The 27,860-nt window shown below is 33.9% G+C and overlaps 2 protein-coding genes and 1 pseudogene across 5 annotated transcripts; 1 reads left to right on the forward strand and 2 right to left on the reverse strand.

Annotated features, from left to right (window-relative positions):
* Positions 1-3,067: 3,067 nt before the first annotated feature.
* On the reverse strand, positions 3,068-5,799 carry LOC116110836 (annotated as a pseudogene).
* Positions 5,800-9,145: 3,346 nt separating this feature from the next.
* On the forward strand, positions 9,146-27,838 carry LOC116110826 (pre-mRNA-splicing factor SLU7). 4 transcript variants are annotated; one of them, XM_031397041.1, is made up of 10 exons: positions 9,146-9,239; positions 9,685-9,848; positions 9,946-10,058; positions 24,575-24,988; positions 25,106-25,241; positions 25,344-25,643; positions 26,450-26,666; positions 26,963-27,066; positions 27,250-27,318; positions 27,432-27,838. In XM_031397041.1, the coding sequence occupies exons 1-10, from the start codon at positions 9,224-9,226 to the stop codon at positions 27,507-27,509; spliced, it is 1,611 nt and encodes a 536-aa protein (XP_031252901.1). In that variant the 5' UTR covers positions 9,146-9,223; the 3' UTR covers positions 27,510-27,838. The 4 variants fall into 4 exon arrangements, with proteins under 4 accessions (XP_031252901.1, XP_031252902.1, XP_031252903.1 ...); XM_031397043.1 differs by lacking the exon at positions 9,146-9,239 and adding an exon at positions 10,183-10,335 and having other exon boundaries at positions 9,825-9,848; XM_031397042.1 differs by lacking the exon at positions 9,146-9,239 and having other exon boundaries at positions 9,709-9,848; positions 24,562-24,988.
* Positions 14,080-17,182, reverse strand: LOC116110827 (malate dehydrogenase). Its single transcript, XM_031397046.1, has 7 exons — positions 17,006-17,182; positions 16,307-16,465; positions 15,993-16,168; positions 15,150-15,427; positions 14,908-15,043; positions 14,714-14,825; positions 14,080-14,464 (listed from the first exon to the last, which is right to left on the reverse strand). The coding sequence occupies exons 1-7, from the start codon at positions 17,046-17,048 to the stop codon at positions 14,370-14,372; spliced, it is 999 nt and encodes a 332-aa protein (XP_031252906.1). The 5' UTR covers positions 17,049-17,182; the 3' UTR covers positions 14,080-14,369.
* Positions 27,839-27,860: the final 22 nt, after the last annotated feature.

Below are 27,860 nucleotides of genomic sequence, written 5' to 3' on the forward strand. Positions count from 1 at the left end.
TTCCAGTTCCTACATATAGAGAAACTGGCAGTGGCGGATTTACTTAATGACGAGTGGGGACCACGGCCCCCACTCAAACTTTAAAAAACTTCAGACTGTATAAATATTTATATTTAGTTGCATTTTACCCCCTATAAGACTTTGACATTTTGCCCACTATATAACTTTGACATTTTGGGAAAAGAAAAGCTTTTTTGGTTTTTGAACTCTTACAGTACCAGCACAAAACACGCGCTGAAACCTCTCTTCCCCTTTTTCTCTTTGGAAAAAAAATTTTTTGTTTATTTTTTGCCCCCATCGGGTGAAATTTCTGGATCTGCCACTAGGAACTGGAATCGAAATTTGAAAAAAAGAACCTGTAGCAAGTACCTGGGTTGGAACCTGCAACGAGTGCCCTCTTTTGGAACCTGAGCTGAAATGAAATATCTGTAAAGAATGGGGGGTCTATCATATAAAAAATTTTAAATGGAAAAAATTAAATTTTTACAATAACCTAATTATAAAATATAAAATTATACTTATTACATATAACTATACCATATAAAAAAATTTAATATGTTATAATATATTAATATTAAAAGTTTTGATTAATTAAGTATATAATTGGAATTGATACCAATTAAAAGTGTTTTAATGTTATTAAAAGAATTATTTTTGAATAAAATAATGTATTTGATTGAATAATAATATAATATTTAGTTATTTACTTCAATTATCAAGTTCCAAGTATATCATTACGTTATAGTTAAATGATTGCTTAATTAATTATAAGATTATAACATTACATTAGTAATTTAGTACATTACTTAATTAAATAGAAATTTAATTAATTATAACATTACATTATAAATTTATAGTATAATTACTTAATTAATTATAACATTAAATTATAAACAAATAATTACTTAATTAATTATAACATTCCATTATAAACATTAGTACAATACTTAATTAAATTATTAGAAATTTAATTAATTATAATATTACATTAAAGATTTATAATATGATTATTTAATTCATTATAATATTTATGATCACATAATTAATTATAACATTATATAATTAAATGATTATTTAATTAATTATGACATTATATCATAAACATTAGTAATTTACTACATTAGCATAATACTTAATTAAATTTCTAATACTTAATTAAATGATTAGAAATTTAATTAATTATAACATTACATTATAAATTTATAGTATGATTACTCAATTAATTATAATATTACGTTATAAACAAATGATTACTTAATTAATTATAACATTCTATTATAAACATTAGTACAATACTTAATTAAATGATTAGAAATTTAATTAATTAAAACATTATATTATAATTAAATAATTACTTAATGAATTATAACATTACATAGTTAAATGATTACTTAATTAATTATAATATTCCATTATAAACATTAATACAATATTTAATTAAATGATTAGAAATTTAATTAATTATAATATTAAATTATAGATTTATAATATGATTATTTAATTAATTGTTTGTGTTTTGGTTTTGACCTAAGAATTTTATATGAATTGTGATGAATTGATTAAATTTTGTCTAGAGATTAAAATATTTATAAGTTACATTGAACACAAATGAATGAGTAATCAAAAGTGTTATGGTGTATTTGTAAACTTTTAAGGCATTTTAATAAAGTTGTGGAGCCCCTTTTAATATGAAATTTTAAAATTAAATAAATATTTCTTTCTTCTCTTTCTTTTTCATACTTTTTCTTCTTTTTTAAAATAAAAATTTATTTTTTAAATTAAGATTTTTAATAATTATCAAAAAAGAAATTTAATGACATATTAAAAACAACTCTTCGAAAGGAATAAAATAAATAGTGATTTGAAAAGGTTTTAACATATGTAAATGATAAATTATTCTTTCATTATTGAATACTTTTTTATTTTTCACGTTTTTAAATAGTGTTCAACAACGTACAAAACAGTTTCCATTTTCATATTTTCAATCATTTTTAATATTCTCAAAAACACAAAATATAAACCAGTACAACATTAAATGTAAGTTTAAAAACATTTTTTCATTTTTTCTCCCCTTTTTCATTTTTCCTTCCCTTTTTCATTTTTTTTCTCATTGAAAATGGTAAGAAAACCACTTTTATCCTTTTCCACGGATTTGATTAGAGAAAAAAAGTTTATTCTTTTCCGGATTTGATTTGAAAAATGGAGAAAGCAGATATGAAAGAGAGAGATGTATAGCCCCTTTTAATATGAAATATTAAAAATTAAATAACCATTTATTTTATTCTCTTTTTTCTTCTAGACTTTCTCTTCTTTAAATTTACTTATAAACTAATATTTTTAACGCGTTAACAACACAATTAACTATTGACATATTTAAAACAGAATAATGTTAGCATTATTCACTTCTCTTACTCACGGGAAGAAGTGAATAAACTAACATAAGTTTCCACATATAAGTGAATAAGAACATAAGATTTCCACATATAAGTGAATAAGACTAGTATTACTCTTTAAAACAAGTTAATAATAATTTAAGAGATTATTTTATCATGTCAAATGAGACATAGTATCTTTCATTTATTTAACATGTTTTCATTTTTTACGTTTTCTAATACAATTTTCAGACAAACATACAAAACAAATTTTCATTTTTCATATTTTCCAATCATTTTTAATATTCTCAAAACATAAAATTCCAAAAAAAAAAAAAAAAAGCACACCTACTTTCACAGATTCCGTTAACAACACTTTCTAGTCCAACTTTCAGGCATTCAAAATGTTTTGATCTAATGATACTCCAGTCGAATCATTATTTATGTTAATGATAATAAATAATACTCATTCATGCAGAAGAAAAAGAAGCACCAACCCGAGGAAACAAGGGATAAATAATTCACATGCATAAATCACAATGGCCATTATCATCCATTCACCAAAGTAAATAGATCTCAAATCCAGGACAAGTTACTCAAATTTCAAAATGCCATATTAAATGACAGACATAACGTCGGGATCCAACGATAAGCTTCTCCATGACTCCACCATTAACACTTCTCTTAATATTGTCAATAGTGTTTTTTTTTTTTTTTTATTCAAAACTGTAGCTACTTCTACGCAGATAAAAAGGGAGATGGCCCTCTCACTAGCACACTATTAGAGGGAAAAATGCATCATGAAAGACATGAGTATGCCAGAGCCTTCTCCTCAGACAGCTCTGCTGCTGTAGCGTCCATTCTTCCTTGAGAACGCATCAATTCCAAGCCGGTTCAAGCAAAACAAAAACAGTCATAGCATCACTTCAAGAACTCAAAAAAATGCCGACTGATTTCCAGTAGATGCAACAGAAATTCGATTTAATGGTTTTTCGGGCTAAGAAGGGGCAGAAAGAGAATTTCTACAAGCTGCCTAAGAATCTGAAACAAATCAAATTTCCAACTACACATTCCTATAAATTTACTAGTATCTTGAGTGAATTGGGCTCAAGAAAAAATTAGCCATATCTGTACCTTGAACAATGTCCATTCCCATTGCGGCGGCAGGTTACTGGGAAGTGAGTAAATGAGCCCAGCTGGTACATTGTATGAACTCATCAGAGTACACCCCATGGAGACCCAAGTGCCCTACAATTCCAGAAAATAAAATAAAAAAAAGAGAGACCAATTTTATATAATCATAGCAGGAGAAAATGAAAAATTGCCAACCTCAGGAGTTCCAAGGACCCAATCACGGTATGGTCACAAGCAAGCTAGAGCAGACAAAGCACTTGAGAGCTTTCTGGCTTTGATGATTGCAGCACCACGTTGCGGACAGTAGTGTGAATTCTCCATTCAACTTTAATGACAGAATAAAATACGATAATGTCCAACAGACTCTCACTTAACAACTACACAAATCATTAATTAAAGAAAAAAAAAAAGCAATATTAAACTTATATACCATGCATCATCTTTAACAAGCTCACGGACAGGTTTTCACCGGATGGTGTCTTCACGGTTGATGGTTGACATCAGGGTACTGGGATGATGAATGATTTCCCAGATAATCACATTCTTGACATCAGATACCTGAACATTCAATCTCTCAGAGACTTGACCCATGCCTGTTGATCCGTTCTGGTCAAGCAAGTAATGTTCTTCTCAGGAATAGAGGGTGCGAATTCCTTCAGAATCAATGCATTGGTGTTTGTGGGTTTGCAACCACTAGAACCTGAACAAACAGAAAACCATTGCAGTCAGGAAAGGCTCATGCTTCAGGATACACTTGACAATGAAGAACGCCAAGGTGCACATAAGTATAAAAATCCCAATGTATATGAAGTTAATTTAATTAGACCAAATTTGGATCCCTGGTGCAGTTAAGTTCTCACCCTTATGAATGAGAGGGTGCAAAGCCTAGATCATAGATTTGAAACCTATGCAACCAGGCAAACTAAGGGGTGCCACAAACTCTTCCGGGCGACAATATGTTTTTGAAGCATTTAATTAACTATAGTTTCACTTGCATTGAAATATTCTTTAACAATTTTCACAACAAATCAGATTTTTCAGGTCTCTTGTAACACAAAAAAAAATAAAAATAAAAAATAAAAAAATAAAATCCAGAGAGAGAGAGAGATGGAAAAAACATTTTTGATAGTTCTTCATGAACTCATCACCAAAACTGATCAACTACTACTACAAATGAAATGCAAAAAGTCATGAATTTTTCTGATTTCAAAGTTACCAAAAGCCAAGCTTTTCTATTTCAGTTATCACCTGCATGTTAGCAGCGGCATGCTTTCCAAGGCAGAAGCCTGTGCCTTGTAGATTGAGACGTTCTTTGACATCACTCTTTTCCTCTCCATGCCTTCTTTCCTTGGGAAACCACCAACCATGACTGCATATTGACTCCAGTGCATGCCTCAACACAGTCAGTTGTGGCAACACACCTGAAACAAAAACATGGTAAGATCGCATAACACACAAAATCCACACAAATCTCAAACATAAAACAACAAAAAACTCGTCTTAAAAATATTCCTTCAATATTTTCAAAGCTAGGAAGAAAGGAATATTACCTTAAGGAGAGGGAATGCAGCATCAATCAACTCCATCTTCACACCATCAGTGCCTCTGTGCAGGTGGGATATCAAGCATGTGAAGAATGACAGGCTGGTCAGGACCAGCATCACTCCCCTGGCAATCATGTGGAAACTAGGGCATATCCGATTGTCCTGTAATCCACAACATTAACAACATGTTAGGTATCAGCATAAAACCACATAGCTAACTCATGAGTTTACACCTAATAACGATATCTTATCCACCCGAATTTATACAAAAAAAAAAAAAAAAAAAAAAAATTAACAGAGCTACTATTACAATTACAATAAACATCCTCCATTAATTCTAATCACGCTGGTCCAGTACTCGTTAGTAAACAGTTTGGTCCCAGCGACATAACAACTTCCCTCATTTAAGTATTAACTAAACAACAATAATTTGATCATCCTAGCAACTGGATCCGATCACAACATAACACGTCAAACTACGAATAACCTCGTCAAAACAGTACGATCCAAGTAAATGACTATTTATCCAAGTCATTCACATCTTACAATATAGTACTATATATCAGTTTTTAACAGTTTTCGGATCATCATAAAAGATAGATCTAAACATTGTTCACTAAAATAGTTAAAAAACTTTACTAGATCTGCGAGAAACAAGTAAAACGTAAAGTGAGAACAAACGGAAGAATGATAGATTACAGTACCAAGCGGCGTCCGGTAACAAGAACGCGAACTGGTTCCTTGGCCATTGTTTCAGATGATCAATGTCAACGAAGCTCCAGCCTCAAGATAGTAAAGTGAGAGTGAGAGGTGTGATTGGTAGGCTGGAGATGCAGCGGAGATATTTATGGGAAGCAAAAGAGGGTGCTACAAACAATGTGTCAAGCAAACGTATCGTTTAAATGGTTGAGAACATTAAATAGAGATCCACGGCGTGGCTCTTAAGTAAGAGGTGGCGCGTGGTAGTGTGCGTAGAGTAAACGCATATGCCATTAAGATGCGTGCATGGGCGTGATGATTGAGTGAAGTGGACGACGTAACGACACACATATGATGGTTCACGCAGGGTCGACCACACATCAAACAAAGAAAGTAGTTACTGGGGACGGATGTGATTAATACCTAACTAATTAGTGTCGTCCATTCGCTGACGCTGTTACCAACAGGTCAAAACAGACCGTTTAATCGTTACTGTTTCGCTTCTTATGATCGTTATCCTTTCATTTGAAGTGTCTTTCGTATTACTATTGTTATAAAAGAAAAAAAAAGGGTATAATATGAATAATAACTTCTATTATCGAGCTCACCTTTATGTACAAACGCCTTTGCTAAAGATTGACTAGAATATAAGATTTATATCAATATCTTTCTTATTGCGGTAAATCTGACTAAATTATAAAACATTAGAAATTATTAATTCTTGATTTTAGCATAACTAAACGCACGTGGTGAAATATAAATTAACCCAGAAGACATACACGAATGGGGGTATGAGAAGGATAAAAGATGGAGGAACACAATATTTAAAGTGGTTCGGATGCTTAACAAGGACTCCTACGTCCATTGATATTGTATATATACTGAGGTCAGTCGTGTCCAGCGAACTGATTTACAAGGATTACAAAGAGAGAAAATATATGCTATTTCAAAGAGAATTAGCTAATCCCAAACGGGAGAGGAACTCTCTATTTATAGTGAGAATTGAGGTAATGATTCTAACTCAGAAGTGGGTCAATTACCGTCCAAATCCTTCCTCGCGCCCCGTTATTCACCTGTGAGTGATTTACTTGATCCTTGCAGGATTATACACGTGGATCACCTCCAGCCTTTCCCCGCCTGACGCACACTTACTGCACTGGCAGGAGCACGTTTTTGTGTTAGCGCGCGACGTGGCTGCATCTGAACGACTACTGGACTTACCTAAGCTCTAACCACTTACGTTGACAGGACTCTGCGTCAACCCTACTTTCCAGGCCTAACAGAAATGTTATTAATTGATTAAAAGTGTTAAAACAATTAAAATATGTGTGCGATAAATCCCTGAGGCACAGATTCCGTCACATGTTAGTCTTTTTAGATTAATTTTATTACAATTTTGTCACTCTAACAATATATAACCATACTTTTTACTTAAACTAAGAATTTGAAACAAAGAACTAATATAAGAATGGTGAGGTAAGATTGACATTAAATTCGAACTATTTTAAAAATCATTTTCCTGTGTAAGTGCTGTTTTCATTTGTGTTTATCATCCATCAATTGATCCAACATAAATCTTTGGGTTTCATACAAACTCCTACGATTCACCTATAATCCTATGTACTTTTTGTTGATGCAAATTGCTACATCAACATAATAATATTATTTGAAATAATAAAAAAATATATGAGATTGAAAGGAAAAAAATGTGTGCATTTTTACTCAAAATAAAATATAATCCAATTGATGAAAATAAATGTCTTAATTGTTATGGACAACTATAATTTACCATTTTATTAGATATAAAAGAATTTAAATCTCTTATTATTTAACTTTATAATAATTAAATGTAGGTTAGTAATTAAATTGTTCGAATACATTATAAAGATGTATGAGGTATTGTTTTGTTTATGTTATAAATAGTTAAAATTCAATATAATTTGAGTTACATCCATTGGCTCCTCTGGTTAATTATACTGCTAGCATGGTTAGTAGCAAATTTATCGGGGTAAGAGAGTGTTTGTAATAAGAGACAGTGAGGGTATAATTTTCCTTCGGATTGCTATGATTTCACCAAGTACACACTTGCACCAGTGGGAATAGATACCGGACACTTGGAAAATTTATTGAGTAGTCTTTAACCTTTTAAACCATGACACGTGTTAAGGAAAAATATTGTAAATCAAGACACATTAATCCATTAATGAAAAAGGAGGAGATTAATATTAAGGATAAACCCCAATGAGTTAGGGGGTGTTAGCCAAGTTTATGAAAATTAACTTCTTATAAGTATTTAAAATTTATGAAGTTACGTATTCAGTTAAAGTGATTGATAAGTAGTTGATATATTTGATATAAGTATATTTTATTATTAAAATAACTAAAAGGGCATTATAGTAAAGTGCTTTATTTGAAATATAAAAATAATGATATAATTTGGAATTTTAAAATTAAATAGGGATAATATAATAATATACTTGATCAAATTAACTTATTAAAAAAAAAAAAAAAAAAGGGGGATAAGCAATAAGCACAATCAATCACACTAGTTAGTGTTATACATGTTACTAGAAAGAGCGGCACGGAGACTAGTTTGAATTGAATAAGTACTGCTGATGGCTAGCTTTTGCCAACTGGTATGAAGACTGGTGGGAATTCAACTACTGGGACTGCTACTACGGATGAATCCTCCAATTCAAAAACACTTCCAGGTAGAAGGAAAGAAACTTCCACTCCAACTTCAACTGTATGGGTTGCTAACCTTATTAGCACCCCAAATGGTCAATCCCCGGCAGAAGCACTTCCAATGGTTAAAAGGGAGCTATCCTAGCCCGCAATCGAAGTCTTGCATTAAGTACTAATGTGGAGGGGTCCAAGCCAGCCAATCCCTCTATTGCCCATTAAGATCCATCCATGATGCATCGAACTCCAAAAAAGTTATAAACAAACATATTAGCTTAATTTTAGAGCTTATAAATTAGTTTGATTGACTTATAAGTTCAGACAAACACCCCATAGTGTGAAGATTAAGGAGGTTTGTTTCCTTAGTTGAGTTTCTGGGTTTAAACCTTGAGGTTATCTATCACAATAACACTATAACTTTCCTAGGCTTTTAGGCTCGTATGGTATTTAATGGACCTTGAAGATTAGTTCAGGTGCGCACAAATTGACCTAGACATTGGTTACCAACAAAAAAAAAAAAAAAAAAAAAATTAAAGGATAATGACAATTCCATTAATACCCAAAATTTTGGGTGCTCTTTGTCATTTTTTGAAACCTGCCAATGAGGGGAACTATCGTGAAACCTCAAGGGGTAAAGAAAATTTTCCCATTTTAGAACCTTCTCGAAATAGATTTTACAAGCAGCGCCTTGCATAGAGCATCTCTGCATTCAAATATAGTTATTGTCACTGATTAATTCTCGAATATTCATATTTTCTCTGTGTTCTACAATCTGATATCTCTGCTTCCGATATGGCTACTGCGTCAGGTACATTCTCTTCCTCTCTTCTTCATCTTCAAAGATTTGACGGGAGGAGTTCAGTTTAAATATGGAGATTAGCAAAGAAGTTTTATGAATTTATGATTGATTAGATATCATAAACACTGGCAATAATTAATATGAATATAGATAACAAGTCATGAAGCTCAATTCTTTGATTTGTTTTTGTACTGTAGTTCTGCTACTTGTTAAATGATGCGATTTGATTTCTCTTGACTAAGTATATTGGAAATACTTTATCATTCTTTTGTTCAATTAGATGTTGAAGGCGTTTTTATCATGTTTAGTTGCTATAAAGAGATGCTATAATTCGTGCAACTGAGTACTTGTCTCTAGATACGTTAATACCAATTTATGTTGGCTTAATTTTAGTTTTGGTAGTGCATGCCACTGAAAATTTCTTGTATTTCGAAATTTGGTATGGGGATTGTAGTGGCGTTCAAATCAAGGGAGGATCATAGGAAGCAGTTGGAATTGGAGGAAGCACGGAAAGCTGGGCTTGCCCCGGCTGAGGTTGATGAGGATGGGAAAGAAATTAACCCACATATTCCTCAGTATATGTCATCTGCCCCTTGGTATCTTAATGCTGACAAACCTGTAAGCATCTCCGTTTCTAGTTACATTTTATTCCCTCTCCCTGACTATAATATCAAGATTGTGATATTAATTGAGAGTTTCATTTTTACCTTCTTAGAGCTTAAAACATCAACGCAAATGGAAATCAGATCCAAACTATACTAAATCCTGGTATGACAGAGGTGCAAAAATATATCAGGCAGATAAGTACAGGAAGGGATCATGTGAAAAGTAAGTGGACCTTGTATTGCTTGGTAGTATTCCACTCCCTACTATTTTCCCTATTATTTATCTTTTATTTGGCATGCTGGCTGGAGTTAGTTGTTGCTGATGAAAACTTTTGTTATCTTTTCAGTTATTTGAAAGATGTTGTGGTGTGTGATTGTCATTGTGAAGATGACATTGCATTGAGGAATTCACGCTGATGTGGATGATTAAAATGTGGCAAAGTGATGTTCATTGAAGGGAAAGAGTGTTTGTAAATGTCTACAATGAAGTGTAACTATTGGTAGATTTCATTTCTATCAATATACTTATTTATGAAGCACACTTTCTGTATGGGAATGGTCTTAAAAGTCTTTAATTAGATGCTAATTAGATGTCTTTAAATAAATAAAATAAAAAATATAAATATAAATAATATAAAAAATGTAAGAGAGAATGATTAAAGTATTGCATGTCAAGGATTGTCTGGATACTAATTGCCTACCTTGACTCTGCCTTCTGAGGAAGGCAGCAGTTATTTAAGTTGAACCTTGTACTATACTCTTTCTTTTTCTACTGTTTGTTAATTCCCATTTAATTAATTTATTTTTGTTAAATCAAGAGTTGACTATTATCATTGAGGTATCTACGTTATCTTGTCGTTCGGTCTTTGCAATAATTCCCATGTCATGTTTCTGTTCACCACACTAGTATCAGATGTATGGCTCAGACAAATTTGTTCCATCTTTTTGGTCTATCTTTGCAACTAAGCATCATGTAATATATCTTGTTCACTGCACTCGTATTGGATGTGAAGCTCATACTAATTTTTTTTCCAACCGATGTTAGGTAATCAGCATAAAAACCACATAGCTAACTCATGATTTACAACTAATAACGATATCAATTCAACGAATTTATACAAAAAAAAAAAAAAAAAAATTAACGAGCTACCTATTACAAATTACAATAACACATCCTCCATTAATTCTAATCACGCTGGTCCAGTACTCTTAGTAAACAGTTGGTCCCAGCGACTAACACTTCCCCTCATTAAGTATAAACTAACAACATAATTTGATCATCCTAGCAACTGGATCCGATCACAACAATAACAACGTCAAACTACGAATACCTCTCAAACAATTACGATCCAAGTAAATGATCATTTATCCAAGTCTTCAATCTTCTACAGTACTAGATATAACAGTTTTTATACAGTTTCGGATCATCATAAAAGATAGATCTAAACATTGTTCAACTAAAATAGTTACAAAACTTTACTAGATCTGCGAGGAAACAAGTAACGTAAGTGAAGAACAAACGGAAGGTGATAGATTACAGTACCAGCGGCTCCGGTAACAAGAACGCGAACTGGTTCCTTGCCTTGTTTCAGATCAGATCAATGTCAACGAAGCTTCAGCCTTCAAGATAGTAAGTGAGAGTGAGAGGTGTGATTGGTAGGTGGGAATGAAGCGAGATTTTATGGGGAAGCAAAGAGAGGTGCTACAAACAATGTGTCAAGCAAACGGTATCGTTTAAATGTTTGAGAACATTAAATTAGAGATCCACGGCGTGGGCTCTTAAGTAAGAGTGCGCGTGGAGTGTGCGTAGAGTAAACGCATATGCCAGTTAAGATGCGTGCATTGGGCGTGATGATGTGAGTGAAGTGGACGACGTACACGACCACATATGATGGTTCCGCAGGGTCAGCCACACACATCAAACAAAGAAAGTATTTACTGGGACGGATGTGAATTAATAATCCTAACTAATTAGTGGTCGTCCATTCAGCTGACGCTGTTACCAACGGTCAAAACAGACCGTTTAATCGTTACGTTTCGACTTCTTATGATCTTATCCTTTCATTTTGAAGTTTGTCTTCGTATTACTATTGTTTAAAGAAAAAAGGGTAATAATATGAATATAAACTTCTATTATCGAGCTCACCTTTTATGTACAAACGCCTTGCTAAAGATTGACTAGAATATAAGATTTATATCAATATCTTTCTTATTCGGTAAATCTGACTAAATTATAACAACATTAGAAATTATTATTCTTGATTTTAGCACTAACTAAACGCACGTGTGAAATACTAATACCCAAAGACATACACAACATGGGGTATGAGAATGGATAAAAGATGAGAACAATATTTAAGTGGTTCGTATGCTTAAACAAGCGACTCCTACTCCCTGATATTGTATTAATATACTGAGGTCAGGTCGTGTCCAGCGAACTGATTTACAAGTGATTACAAAGAGAGAAAATATTAGCTATTTCAAAAGAAATTAGCTAATCCCCAAACGGAGAGGAACTCTCTATTTATAGTGATGAATTGAGGTAATGATTACTAAATCAGGAAGTGGGCAATTACCGTCCAAATCCTTCCTCGCGCCCGTTATTCACCTGCCTGAGTGATTTACTGATCCTTGCAGGGATTAACACGTGGATCACCTCCACCTTTCACCAGCCTACGCACACTTACTGCACTGGCAGGAGCACGCTTTTGGTTAGCCGCGACGTGGCTGCATCTGAACGACTACTGGACTTACCTAAGCTCTAACCCTTACGTTGACAGGACCTGCTCACCCTACTTTTCCAGCATAACAGAAATGTTATTAATTTGATTAAAAGTGTTAAAAACATTAAATAATTGTTGTGCATAAATCCCTGAGGCACAGATTCCCGTCACATGTTAGTCTTTTTAGATTAATTTATTTACATTTTGTCACTCTAACAATATATAAGCATACTTTTTACTTAAACTAAGAATTGAAACAAAGAACTAATATAAGAATGGTGGAGGTAAAGTTGACATTAAACATTCGAACTATTTTAAAAATCATTTCCTTGTGTAAGTCCTTGTTTTCATTTGTGTTTATCATCCATCAATTGATCCAACATCAAATCTTTGGTTTCATACAAACTCCTACATAGATTCACCCTAATCCTATGTACTTTTTTGTTGATGCAAATTGCTACATCAACATATATAATATTTTATTGAAATAAAAAAAATATATATTGAGATTGAAGGATAAAAATGTGTGCATTTTTTTACTCAAATAAAAATATAATCCAATTAGATGAAAATAATAGTCTTATTTGTTATGGACAACTTATAATTTACCATTTATTAGATATAAAGAATTTAAATCCTCTTATTATTTAACTTATAATAATTAAAATAGGTTAAGTAATTAAAATTGTTCGAATACATTTCATAAAGATGTATTGAGGTATTTTTTTTGTTTATGTATATTAAATAATTAAAATCTCATATAATTTTGAGTTACATCCATTGGCTCCTCTGTATTAATTATACTGCTAGCAATTGGTTAGTAGCAAATTTATCGGGTAAGAGAGTGTTTGTAATAAGACAGTAGGGTATATTTTCCTTCGGATTGCTATGATTTCACCAAGTACACACTTGCACCAGTGGGAAGAGATACCGGACACTGGAAAATTTATTGAGTAGTCTTTAAACCTTTTAAACCATGACACGTGTTAAGGAAAAATAGTAAATCAAGACACATTATCCATTAATAAAAAGGAGGAGATTAATATTAAGGATAAACCCCAGCGAGCTAGGGCGGGTGTTAGCCAAGTTTATGAAAATTAACTTCTTATAAGTATTAAAATTTATGAGTTACGTATTCATTAAAGTGATTATAAGTAGTTGATCTATTGATATAAGTATATTTTATTATTAAAATAACTAAAAGGGCATTAAGTAAGTGCTTTATTTTTGAAATATAAAAATATGAATAATTTGGAATTTTAAATTAAATAGGGATAATATAATAATATACTTGATCAAATTAACTTATAAAAAAAAAAAAAAAGGGGGATAAGCAATAAGCACAATCACACCTAGTTAGTGTTATACTGTTACTAAAGAGCGGCACGGAGACTAGTTTGAATTGAATAAGTACTGCTGTTGGCTAGCTTTTGAGTCGAATCATTATTTATGTTAATGATAATATGTAAATACTCATTCATGCATAAGAAAAAGAAGCACCAACCCCGAGGAAACAAGGGATAATAATAATTCACATGCATAAATCACAATGGCCATTATCATCCATTCACGAAAGTAAATAGAATCTCAAATCCAGGACAAGTTACTCAAATTTCAAAATGCCCATATTAAATGACAGACATAACGTCGGGATCCAACGATACAGCTTCTCCATGACTCCACCATTAACACTTCCTCTTCATATTGTCAATAGTGTTTTTTTTTTTTTATTCAAAACTGTAGCTACTTCTACGCAGATAAAAAGGGAGATGGCCCTCTCACTAGCACACTATTAGAGGGAAAAATGCCATCTATGAAAGACATGAGTATGCCAGAGCCTTCTCCTCAGACAGCTCTGCTGCTGTAGCGTCCAACTTCTTCCTTGAGAACGCATCAATTCCAAGTTCTGGTTCAAGCAAAACAAAAACAGTCAATGCATCACTTCAAGACTCAAAAAAATGCCGATTGATTTCCAGTAGATGCAACAGAAATTCGATTTATCATGTTTTTCGGGGTAAAGAAGGGGCAGAAAGAGAATTTCTACAAGCTGCCTAAGAAATCTGAAACAAATCAAATTTCCAACTACACATTCCTATAAATTTACTAGTATCTTGAGTGAATTGGGCTTAAGAAAAATCATTAGCCATATCTGCACCTTGAACAATTGTCCATTCCCCATTGCGGCACTTTACTGGGAAGGAGTAAATGAGCCCAGCTGGTACATTGTATGAACCATCAGAGTACACCCCCATGGAGACCCAAGTGCCCTACAATTCCAGAAAAATAAATTAAAAAAAAGAGAGACCAATTTTATATATATCATAGCAGGAGAAAATGAAAAATTGCCACCTCAGGAGTTCCAAGGACCCAATCACGGATATGGTCACAAGCAGAGCTAGCAGCAGACAAAGCACTTGAGAGCTTTCTGGCTTTGATGATTGCAGCACCACGTTGCTGGACAGTAGTGATGAATTCTCCATTCAACCTTTAATGACAATAAAATTACGATAATGTCCAACAGACTCTCACTTAACAACTCCACAAATCATTTAAATTAAAGAAAAAAATAAAGCAATATTAAACTTATATACCATGCATCATCTTTAACAAGCTCACGGACAGGCTTTTCACCGGATGGTGTCTTCACGGTTGCATGGTTGACATCAGGGTACTGGGATGATGAATGATTTCCCCAGATAATCACATTCTTGACATCAGATACCTGAACATTCAATCTCTCAGAGACTTGACCCAATGCCCTGTTATGATCCAGTCTGGTCAAGCAAGTAATGTTCTTCTCAGGAATAGAGGGTGCGAATTCCTTCAGAATCAATGCATTGGTGTTTGCTGGGTTTGCAACCACTAGAACCTGAACAAACAGAAAACCATTGCAGTCAGGAAAGGCTCATGCTTCAGGAATACACTTGACAATGAAGAACGCCCAAGGTGCCACATAAGTATAAAATCCCAATGTATATGAAGTTAATTTAATTAGACCAAATTTGGATTCCCTGGTGCAGTTAAAGTTCTCACCCTTATGAATGAGAGGGTGCAAAGCCTAGATCAAGATTTGAAACCTATGCAACCAGGCAAAACTAAGGGGTGCCACAAACTCTTCCTGGGGCGACAATATAGTTTTTGAAGCATTTAATATACCTATATGTTTCACTTGCATTGAAAATATTCTTTAACAATTTTCACAACAAATCAGATTTTTCAGGTCTTCTGTAACCACAAAAAAAAATAAAAAATAAAAAATAAAAAAATAAAATCCAGAGAGAGAGAGAGATGGAAAAAAACATTTTTGATAGTTCTTCATGAACACATCACCAAAAACTAATCAACTACTACTACAAATGAAATGCAAAAAGTCAATGAATTTTTCTGATTTCAAAGTTATCCAAAAGCCAAGCTTTTCTATTTCAGGTTATCACCTTGCAGTTAGCAGCGGCATGCTTTTCCAAGGCAGAAGCCTGTGCCTTGTAGATTGAGACGTTCTTTGACATCACATCTTTCCTCTCCATGCCTTCTTTCCTTGGGAAACCACCAACCATGACTGCAATATTGACTCCAGTGCATGCCTCAACAACATCAGTTGTGGCAACAACACCTGAAACAAAAAACATGGTAAGATCTCATAATCACACAACAGATTCCACACAAATCTCAAACATAAAACTAACAAATAACTACGTTCTTAAAAATATTCCTTCAATATTTTCAAAGCTAGGGAAGAAAGGAATATTACCTTTAAGGAGAGGGAATGCAGCATCAATCAACTCCATCTTCACACCATTCAGTGCCTCTGCTGCAGGTGGGATATCAAGCATGTGAAGAATGACAGGCTGGTCAGGACCAAGCATCACTCCCCTGGCAATCATGGGAACTAGGGCATATCCGATTTGTCCTGTAAATCCAACAACATTTAACAATATGTTAGGTAATCAGCAGAAAAACCACATAGCTAACTCATGAGTTTACAACTAATAACGATATCTTAATTCAACGAATTTATTAAAAAAAAAAAATAACAGAGCTACCTATTACAAATTACAATAACACATCCTCCATTAATTCTAATCACAGCTGGTCCAGTACTCTTAGTAAACAGTTGGTCCCAGCGACATAACACTTCCCCTCATTTAAGTATTAAACTAAACAACAATAATTTGATCATCCTAGCAACTGGATCCGATCACAACAATAACAACGTCAAACTACGAATACCTCGTCAAAACAATTACGATCCAAGTAAATGATCATTTATCCAAGTCATTCAATCTTCTACAGTACTAGATATAACAGTTTTTATACAGTTTCGGATCATCATAAAAGATAGATCTAAACATTGTTCAACTAAAATAGTTAAAAAACTTTACTAGATCTGCGAGGAAACAAGTAAAACGTAAAGTGAAGAACAAACGGAAGGACTAATAGATTACAGTACCAGCGGCTCCGGTAACAAGAACGCGAACTGGTTCCTTGGCCATTGTTTCAGATCAGATCAATGTCAACGAAGCTTCAGCCTTCAAGATAGTAAAGTGAGAGTGAGAGGTGTGATTGGTAGGTGGAGAAGCGGAGATATTTATGGGGAAGGAAAAGAGAGGTGCTACAAACAATGTGTCAAGCAAACGGTATCGTTTAAATGGTTTGAGAACATTAAATTAGAGATCCACGGCGTGGGCTCTTAAAGTAAGAGGTGCGCGTGGTAGTGTGCGTAGAGTAAACGCATATGCCATTAAGATGCGTGCATTGGGCGTGATGAGTGAGTGAAGTGGACGACGTAACGACCACATATGATGGTTCACGCAGGGTCAGCCACACACATCAAACAAAAGAAAGTAGTTACTGGGGACGGATGTGAATTAATAATCCTAACTAATTAGTGGTCGTCCATTCAGCTGACGCTGTTACCAACAGGTCAAAACAGACCGTTTAATCGTTACTGTTTCGACTTCTTATGATCTTATCCTTTCATTTTGAAGTTTGTCTTTCGTATTACTATTGTTTAAAAAGAAAAAAAAAGGGTAATAATATGAATAATAAACTTCTATTATCGAGCTCACCTTTTATGTACAAACGCCTTTGCTAAAGATTGACTAAGAATATAAGATTTATATCAATATCTTTCTTATTCGGTAAATCTTGACTAAATTATAACAACATTAGAAATTATTAATTCTTGATTTTAGCACTAACTAAACGCACGTGTGAAATACTAAATTAACCCAGAAGACATACACGAATGGGGGTATGAGAATGGATAAAAGATGGAGAACAATATTTAAAGTGGTTCGGATGCTTAAACAAGCGACTCCTACGTCCATTGATATTGTATTAATATACTGAGGTCAGGTCGTGTCCAGCGAACTGATTTACAAGTGATTACAAAGAGAGAAAATATATATGCTATTTCAAAGAGAAATTAGCTAATCCCACAAACGGGAGAGGAACTCTCTATTTATAGTGATGAATTGAGGTAATGATTACTAAATCAGGAAGTGGGTCAAATTACCGTCCAAATCCTTCCTCGCGCCCCGTTATTCACCTGCCTGAGTGATTTACTTGATCCTTGCAGGGATTATACACGTGGATCACCTCCAGCCTTTCACCAGCCTGACGCACACTTACTGCACTGGCAGGAGCACGCTTTTTGCGTTAGCGCGCGACGTGGCTGCATCTGAACGACTACTGGACTTACCTAAGCTCTAACCACTTACGTTGACAGGACTCTGCGTCAACCCTACTTTTCCAGGCATAACAGAAATGTTATTAATTTGATTAAAAGTGTTAAAAACAATTAAATATATTGTTGTGCGATAAATCCCTGAGGCACAGATTCCCGTCACATGTTAGTCTTTTTAGATTAATTTTATTTACAATTTTGTCACTCTAACAATATATAAACATACTTTTTACTTAAACTAAGAATTTGAAACAAAGAACTAATATAAGAATGGTGGAGGTAAGATTGACATTAAACATTCGAACTATTTTAAAAATCATTTTCCTTGTGTAAGTGCTTGTTTTCATTTGTGTTTATCNGTGAAGAATGACAGGCTGGTCAGGACCAAGCATCACTCCCCTGGCAATCATGGGAACTAGGGCATATCCGATTTGTCCTGTAAATCCAACAACATTTAACAATATGTTAGGTAATCAGCAGAAAAACCACATAGCTAACTCATGAGTTTACAACTAATAACGATATCTTAATTCAACGAATTTATTAAAAAAAAAAAATAACAGAGCTACCTATTACAAATTACAATAACACATCCTCCATTAATTCTAATCACAGCTGGTCCAGTACTCTTAGTAAACAGTTGGTCCCAGCGCCGTAACACTTCCCCTCATTTAAGTATTAAACTAAACAACAATAATTTGATCATCCTAGCAACTGGATCCGATCACAACAATAACAACGTCAAACTACGAATACCTCATCAAAACAATTACGATCCAAGTAAATGATCATTTATCCAAGTCACTCAATCTTCTACAGTACTAGATATAACAGTTTTTATACAGTTTCGGATCATCATAAAAGATAGATCTAAACATTGTTCAACTAAAATAGTTAAAAAACTTTACTAGATCTGCGAGGAAACAAGTAAAACGTAAAGTGAAGAACAAACGGAAGGACTAATAGATTACAGTACCAGCGGCTCCGGTAACAAGAACGCGAACTGGTTCCTTGGCCATTGTTTCAGATCAGATCAATGTCAACGAAGCTTCAGCCTTCAAGATAGTCAAGTGAGAGTGAGAGGTGTGATTGGTAGGTGGAGAAGCGGAGATATTTATGGGGAAGGAAAAGAGAGGTGCTACAAACAATGTGTCAAGCAAACGGTATCGTTTAAATAGTTTGAGAACATTAAATTAGAGATCCACGGCGTGGGGTCTTAAAGTAAGAGGTGCGCGTGGGAGTGTGCGTAGAGTAAACGCATATGCCGTTAAGATGCGTGCATTGGGCGTGATGGGTGAGTGAAGTGGACGACGTAACGACCACACATTATGGTTCACGCAGGGTCAGCCACACACATCAAACAAAAGAAAGTAGTTACTGGGGACGGATGTGAATTAATAATCCTAACTAGTTAGTGGTCGTCCATTCAGCTGACGCTGTTACCAACAGGTCAAAACAGACCGTTTAATCGTTACTGTTTCGACTTCTTATGATCTTATCCTTTCATTTTGAAGTCTGTCTTTCATATTACTATTGTTTAAAAAGGCCAAAAAAAGGTTAATAATATGAATAATAAACTTCTATTATCGAGCTCACCTTTTATGGACAAACGCCTTTACTAAAGATTGACTAAGAATATAAGATTTATATCGATATCTTTCTTATTCGGTAAATCTTGAATAAATTATAACAATATTAAAAATTGTTGATTCTTGATTTTGACATTAACTAAATGCACGTATGAAATACTGAATAAACCCATAAGACACATGCGAATGAGGATATGAGAATGGATAAAAGATAGAGAACAATGTTTAAAATGGTTCGGATGCTTAAACAAGCGACTCCTACGTCCACTGATATTGTATTAATATAATGAGGTCAGGTCGCATCCAGCAAGCTGATTTACAAGTGATTACAAAGAGAGAAAATATATATGCTATTTCAAAGAGAAATTAGCTAATCCCACAAACAGGAAATGAGCTCTCTATTTATAGTGATGAATTGAGGTAATAATTATTAAATCAGGGAATGGGTCAAATTCCCGTCCAAATCCTTCCTTGCGCCCTGTTATTCACCTGCCCGAGTAATTTACTCGATCCTTGCAGGGATTGGACACGTGGATCACCTCCAATCTTTCACCAGCATGACGCATACCTACTGCACTGGCAGGAGCATGCCTTTTGTGTTAGCACGCGACGTGGCTGCATCTGAACGACTGCTGGACTTACCTAAGCTCTAACCATTTACGTTGACAGGGTTCTGCATCAGCCTTACTTTTCCAGGCATAACAGAAATGTTATTAATTTGATTAAAAGTGTTAAAAACAATTAAAAATATTGTTGTGCAGTAAATCTCTGAGGCACAGATTCCCGTCACATGTTAGTCTTTTTAGATTAATTTTATTTACAATTTTGTCACTGTAACAACATATAAACATACTTTTTACTTAAACTAAGAATTTGAAACAAAGAACTAATACAAGAATGGTGGAGGTAAGATTGACATTAAACATTCGAACTATTTTAAAAATCGTTTTCCTTGTGTAAGTGCTTGTTTTCATTTGTGTTTATCATCCATCAATTGATCCAACATCAAATCTTTGAGTTTCATACAAACTCCTACATAGATTCACCCTAAATCCTATGTACTTCTTGTTGATGCAAATTGCTACATCAACATATATAATATTTTATTGAAATAAATAAAAATATATATTGAGATTGAAAGGATAAAAATGTGTGTACTTTTTACTCAAAATAAAAATATAATCCAATTAGATGAAAATAAATAGTCTTAATTGTTATGGACAACTTATAATTTACCATTTTATTAGAATATAAAAGAATTTAAATCCTCTTATTATTTAACTTTATAATAATTAATAATGTAGGTTAAGTAATTAAAATTGTTCGAATACATTTCATAAAGATGTATTGAGGTATTGTTTTTGTTTATGTATATTAAATAAGTTAAAATTCAATATAATTTTGAGTTACATCCATTGGCTCCTCTGGATTAATTATACTGCTAGCAATTGGTTAGTAGCAATTTATCGGGTAAGAGAGTGTTTGTAATAAGAGACAGTGAGGGTATAATTTTCCTTCGGATTGCTATGATTTCACCAAGTACACACTTGCACCAGTGGGAATAGATACCGGACACTTGGAAAATTTATTGAGTAGTCTTTAACCTTTTAAACCATGACACGTGTTAAGGAAAAATATTGTAAATCAAGACACATTAATCCATTAATGAAAAAGGAGGAGATTAATATTAAGGATAAACCCCAGCGAGCTAGGCGGGTGTTAGCCAAGTTTATGAAAATTAACTTCTTATAAGTATTTAAAATTTATGAAGTTACGTATTCAGTTAAAGTGATTGATAAGTAGTTGATATATTTGATATAAGTATATTTTATTATTAAAATAACTAAAAGGGCATTATAGTAAAGTGCTTTATTTGAAATATAAAAATAATGATATAATTTGGAATTTTAAAATTAAATAGGGATAATATAATAATATACTTGATCAAATTAACTTATTAAAAAAAAAAAAACAAAAGTACCTTCCCCCCAATTTTTTGTTTGGCTTATAAGTCCAAAAGTTATAAACAACATATTAACTTAATTTTAGAGATTTATAAGCTCAGACAAACACCTCTTAGTATGACGATTAAGGAGGTTTGTTCCTTAGTTGAGTTTCTGGGTTTAAACCTTAGGTCTCTATCACAATAACTATACTTTCCTAGGTTTTGGGCTCGTATGGTATTAATGACCTTGAATATTGTTCAGGTCGCACAAATTGACTTAGACATGGTTACCAACAAAAAAAAAAAAAATTAAGGATAATGACAATTCCTAATACCCAAAATTTTGGGTGCTATTTGCCTTTGTCATTTTTTGAAACCTGCCAATGAGGGGACTATCGTGAAATCTCAAGGGTAAAGTGAAATTTTCCCTTTTTAGAACCTTCTGGAAATAGTTTTTACAAGCAGCTCCTTGCATAGAGCATCTCTGCATTCAATATTGTCACTGATTAATTCTCGAATATTCATATTTTCTCTGTGTTCTACAATCTGATATCTCTGCTTCCGATATGGCTACTGCGTCAGGTACATTCTCTTCCTCTCTTCTTCATCTTCAAAGATTTGACGGGAGGAGTTCAGTTTAAATATGAGATTAGCAAAGAAGTTTTATGAATTTATGATTGATTGGATATCAATAACACTGGCAATAATTAATATGAATATAGATAACAGTCATGAAGCTCATTCTTTGATTTGTTTTGTGACTGTAGTTCTGCTACTTGTTAAATGATGCGATTTTGATTCCTTGACTAAGTATATTGGAAATACTTTACATTCTTTTGTTCATTGATGTTGAAGGCGTTTTTATCATGTTTAGTCTGCTATAAAGAGATGCTATAATTCGTGCAACTGAGTACTTGTTCTAGATACGTTAATACCAATTTATGTTGGCTTAATTTTAGTTTTGGTAGTGCATCCACTGAAAATTTCTTGTATTTCGAAATTTGGTATGGGGATTTAGTGCGTTCAAATCAAGGGAGATCATAGGAGCAGTTGGAATTGGAGGAAGCACGGAAAGCTGGGCTTGCCCGGCTGAGGTTGATGAGGATGGGAGAAATTAACCCACATATTCCTCAGTATTGTCATCTGCCCCTTGGTATCTTAATGCTGACAAACCTGTAAGCATCTCCGTTTCGTTACATTTTATTCCCTCTCCCTGACTATAATATCAAGATTGTGTATTAATTGAGAGTTTCATTTTTACCTTCTTAGAGCTTAAACATCAACGCAAATGGAAATCAGATCCAAATAACTAATCCGGTATGACAGAGTTGCAAAAATATATCAGCAGCAGTAAGTACAGGAAGGGATCATGTGAAAAGTAAGTGGACTGTATTGCTTGGTAGTATTCCACTCCCTACTATTTTCCCTATTATTTATCTTTTATTGGCATGCTGCTGGAGTTAGTTGTTGCTGATGAAAACTTTTTTTTATCTTTCAGTTATTTGAAAGATGTTGTGTGTGATTGTCATTGTAAGATGACATTGCATTGAGAATTCCCGCTGATGTGGATGATTAAGATGTGGCAAAGTGATGTCATTGAAGGGAAAGAGTGTTTGTAAATGTCTACAATGAAGTGTAACATTGGTAGATTTCATTTCATCATATACTTATTTATGAAGCACACTTTCTGTATGGGAATGGTCTTAAAGTCTTTAATTAGATGCTAATTGATGTCTTTAAATAATAAATAAAAAATATAAATTAATAATATAAAAATGTAAGAGAGAATGATTAAAGTATTGCATGTCAAGGAGTGTCTGGATACAATTGCCACCTGACTCTGCCTTCTGAGGAAGGCAGCAGTTATTTAATTTGAACCTTGTACTATACCTTTCTTTTCTACTGTTTGTTAATTCCCATTTAATTAATTTTTTTTTGTTAATCAAGAGTTGACTATTATCATTGAGGTATCTACGTTATCTTGTCGTCGTTTGCAATAATTCCCATGTCATGTTTCTGTTCACCACACTAGTATCAGATGTATGGCTCAGACAAATTTGTTCCATCTTTTTGGTCTATCTTTGCAACTAAGCATCATAATAATATCTGTTCCTGCACTCGTATTGGATGTGAAGCTCATACTAATTTTTTTCCATTGCATAGATGATGAAGCTGCCAAGTTGACTTCACCTATTTTCTTTGTTTTTTTTTGGGGGGGGGGGGGGGGGGGGGGGGGGGGGGGGGGGGGGGGGGGGGTGGGGGGGGGGGGGGGGGGGGGGGGGGGGGGGGGGGGGGGGGGGGGGGGGGGTTGTGGTGGGGGGTGTTTTGGCTGAATATTTATTATTTTTTATGATCTTGACCTTAAAGAGCTCACTCAGATTTTTTGCTAGAGGTTTGTGAATTTCTCTTCAAATTTGTATAACCTCATTTCACACTTGTTTCTCCTTCTTTGGAAAAATAAGAAAGGCCTTAAGAGAAGAGAAGCAATCTCTGATGCTTATGTTTCTCTTAACTTCTTCTGTTATTCATCCAAACAAGGAAAACCCGTACTCCTTATTAACTTTCCCTTTCTTCATTCTTACAGTAGCTTACAACTTAACTCACAGCAACATGATTCAGTACAACATCTGCCGATCAATAGCTAAAAGAGTTTTTCTCAATCCAATGCAACTGTATTTCCCCAGTTCAATCCCATATTAGAATGATCATGTTGTTTTACACTTTTCTACATTGTTCATAACTGCTGTAAAGTTATGTTTCATATATGACCTAATCTTTTCCAGTTGCTTGTTATAGCTGTGGGGCAATGACACATGATGCTAAGTCGTGCATGGAGAGGCCCCGCAAAATAGGAGCAAAATGGACAAACATGCGCATTGCTCCTGATGAAAAGATAGAGACTTTTGAACTGGATTATGATGGCAAACGAGACCGATGGAATGGTTTTGATCCAGCAACATATGCCCATGTCATTGAGAGATATGAGGCAAGGGATGAGGCTAGGAGGAAATACCTGAAAGAAAAACAATTGAAAAAATTGGAGGAGAAAAATGGTAAGCAAACTGGAGAGGGCGAGGTAAGTGATGAAGAGGATGATGAAGATGCTTTGAAGGTTGATGAAGCTAAGGTTGACGAAAGCAAACAGATGGATTTTGCGAAAGTTGAGAAGCGTGTCCGAACCACCGGTGGTGGAAGCACGGGAACTGTTAGGTTTGAATCTGACTATTTATGTTTCCCTTTGATTGTTTGTCTATGTTGAGAATCAAATTTTCTTTATTGTCATCTGCAATATGATGCTTAATATATTTAAGACAATTTTCTATGCAGAAATTTGCGTATTCGTGAGGACACAGCAAAATATCTTCTGAATCTTGATGTGAATTCTGCTTATTATGATCCTAAAACTAGATCTATGCGTGAAGATCCTCTTCCTGATGCTGACCCGAATGAGAAGTTTTATGGAGTGAGTTTCTTGGGAAATTGTTGACTTCATTTTAAATGTTTCGTGTCTGAAGTTTAGTTGTTGTATACTGTTATATGACTTGTTGACTTCTTTCTTTTACAGGGAGATAACCAATATAGAATGAGTGGGCAAGCGTTGGAGTTCAAGCAACTCAATATTCATGCTTGGGAAGCCTTTGAAAAAGGCCAAGAAATCCACATGCAGGCTGCTCCATCTCAAGCTGAATTACTGTACAAGAGCTATAAGATCCTCAAGGAGAAGTTGAAGGCTCATTCTAGAGAAACCATAATGGAGAAGTATGGAAATGCTGCAACTGAAGAAGAAATGCCAAGGGAGCTTCTCCTTGGACAAAGTGAGAGGCAGGTTGAATATGATCGTGCTGGAAGGATCATACAAGGCCTGGTATTGTCTAAACTCTAAAGCAGAAATTATGCTTAATATTACCCAGTTTTTTTTTTCCCTGAAGCATGACTTCTGTTTGTGAAACTCTTGTTTATGAATAACATTAACTCCATGAAGCCTTGAACTCTGAGTAATGAAATTAGGTGCCTGAATCATTTTTAACGGTTCAGTTCCATCTAGAGAGAATCATTATCATTTGTGTTGGTAATCAGTTTTGAATAACAAGAGTACTGTAGATTATCTCCTTTTGGTCTCAATTAATAGTTTGTAATTTTTCAAACATGAATGCAGTGATGGGTCTAATGTAATGTTAAGAACATATCTAGGAATTGCAATGATGTTCAGAAACTACAATCTGTTGAATGTCCTAGTTTATTAGGTGGAGTTCTACATCCACCTTTTTAGACTATTATGAATATGCGCAAACACTAAAATATGTTTTTGGGGGTTTTGCAAACATTATTGAAGTCTGCCTTTTATCTTCCAAGGTAATAGAAAAAGATTTATATTGTTATATTTTTAATCATATTTTGATTGAATGAGCTTTTAATTTCGTATTTAAATTTTATAACCTTTTTGTTGTTTTATTAGATGCAGATGGCTTTTGTTATTGTAATCTTATGTCTTCTTGTTTGCCAGATTGCAGCCAACTAGATGAATTCAGATAATTGATGTTCTTTCTCACCTTTAACTCCATATAGTAGTTAATATAAGTGCTTTTTTTCTGGTTTTTAGCAATTTTAGTTTTTAATGCATGCAAATATTCTTTAGCTCATCTTTTTTCCCTTTCCCTTGTTTTTTTAAAGGAGGCATCTCTTCCAAAAAGCAAGTACGAGGAAGATGTCTACATCAATAACCACACGAGTGTCTGGGGATCATGGTGGAAGGATCATCAGTGGGGCTACAAGTGCTGTCAACAAACCATTAAAAATAGTTACTGCACTGGAGCAGCTGGAATTGAGGCTGCTGAAGCGGCAGCAGATTTAATGAAGGCAAATGTTGCCCGTAAAGCAGCCTCTGAAGGTAGGTTTTATCTCAACAATGTTCATGCTTGTTCTGTTTGATTTCACCAATTCACTTCATTAGATTAGGAGTTAGATGATTGTGCTAGTTTCTTATTTCTATTGGTTGTTAATTTTAAGATTATTTTTGGTTGTGTTGATGTTTAATTATCATAAAAAGTTTATTTCTACTCTCTTTTGATATAAACCTCCAATAATTTCAATAATTTTAATTGGTTTAAATATTCCTTATGTTTTGATTTTCAAGTGCTTGTCTCTCCGTTCTTACTTCTTACTGAATTGCCTACATGAGTGCAGACATGCCTGCCCCAGCAGAGGAGAAAAACCTTGCTACTTGGGGTACTGATATACCTGATGACCTGATTCTTGACCAGAAAAAACTTGCTGAGGCACTTAAGAAGGTGAGTTTGGGACCTGATTATTCAACTTTCTGGTTTTATTAAATTATATGAAAAAAGGAAAAAAATAAAAATAAAAAAGTCTGTTGACTGGATTAGACTCTAGTGGATTTTCTGTTAACATTGCGTTCTATTGAAGAGATAATAGTGTATACTCAATTGCATTTTTGTCATATGATTTGACAGGAGGATGAAAGGAAGAAGGAAGAGAAAGATGAAAGAAAACGAAAATATAATGTTAGATGGAATGATGAGGTATGATCAAACAATAAACTATCTTCTTTTAATATAGCCGTGCCTGTGAATTTTGACTATGTGGATTTATTTCCATGTACTTATGTTAAAAAATAATCTAATGCTGTTTATAGGTTACTGCTGAGGACATGGAGGTATATCGAATGAAGAAGATACATCATGATGATCCTATGAAGGATTTTCTGCACTGATTTTCACCATATTCTTTGATGATCATGTGAAGGGGATTTTCTGCATTAATGTTGACCATATTCTTTCAGCCAGAAGAGCTGCATTCTGGAAAATACTTAATTAGTGGTGTTGTCAATCAAAGTTGAGAACCTCACTTAGAAGCCAGAACTTGAAATGTTTAATTAAGCATTGTTGTGAATATCATGGCATTGTCGTGAACAGAAGTTGCATCAGGAGCTTGCTTAGAGCTGCTGTTTGTTAATGAATCACTGGATCTTTCCTTCATATATCATGTAGACTATTGGACTAGAAGTTGCAACTGAAAATAATTAGTCAATTTTTGTCTTGAAGAAGCCCGAGAAGGTACTCAA

The sequence above is a fragment of the Pistacia vera genome, unplaced genomic scaffold, assembly GCF_008641045.1.
Source record: "Pistacia vera cultivar Batoury unplaced genomic scaffold, PisVer_v2 Contig615, whole genome shotgun sequence".
Taxonomy (NCBI): domain Eukaryota; kingdom Viridiplantae; phylum Streptophyta; class Magnoliopsida; order Sapindales; family Anacardiaceae; genus Pistacia; species Pistacia vera.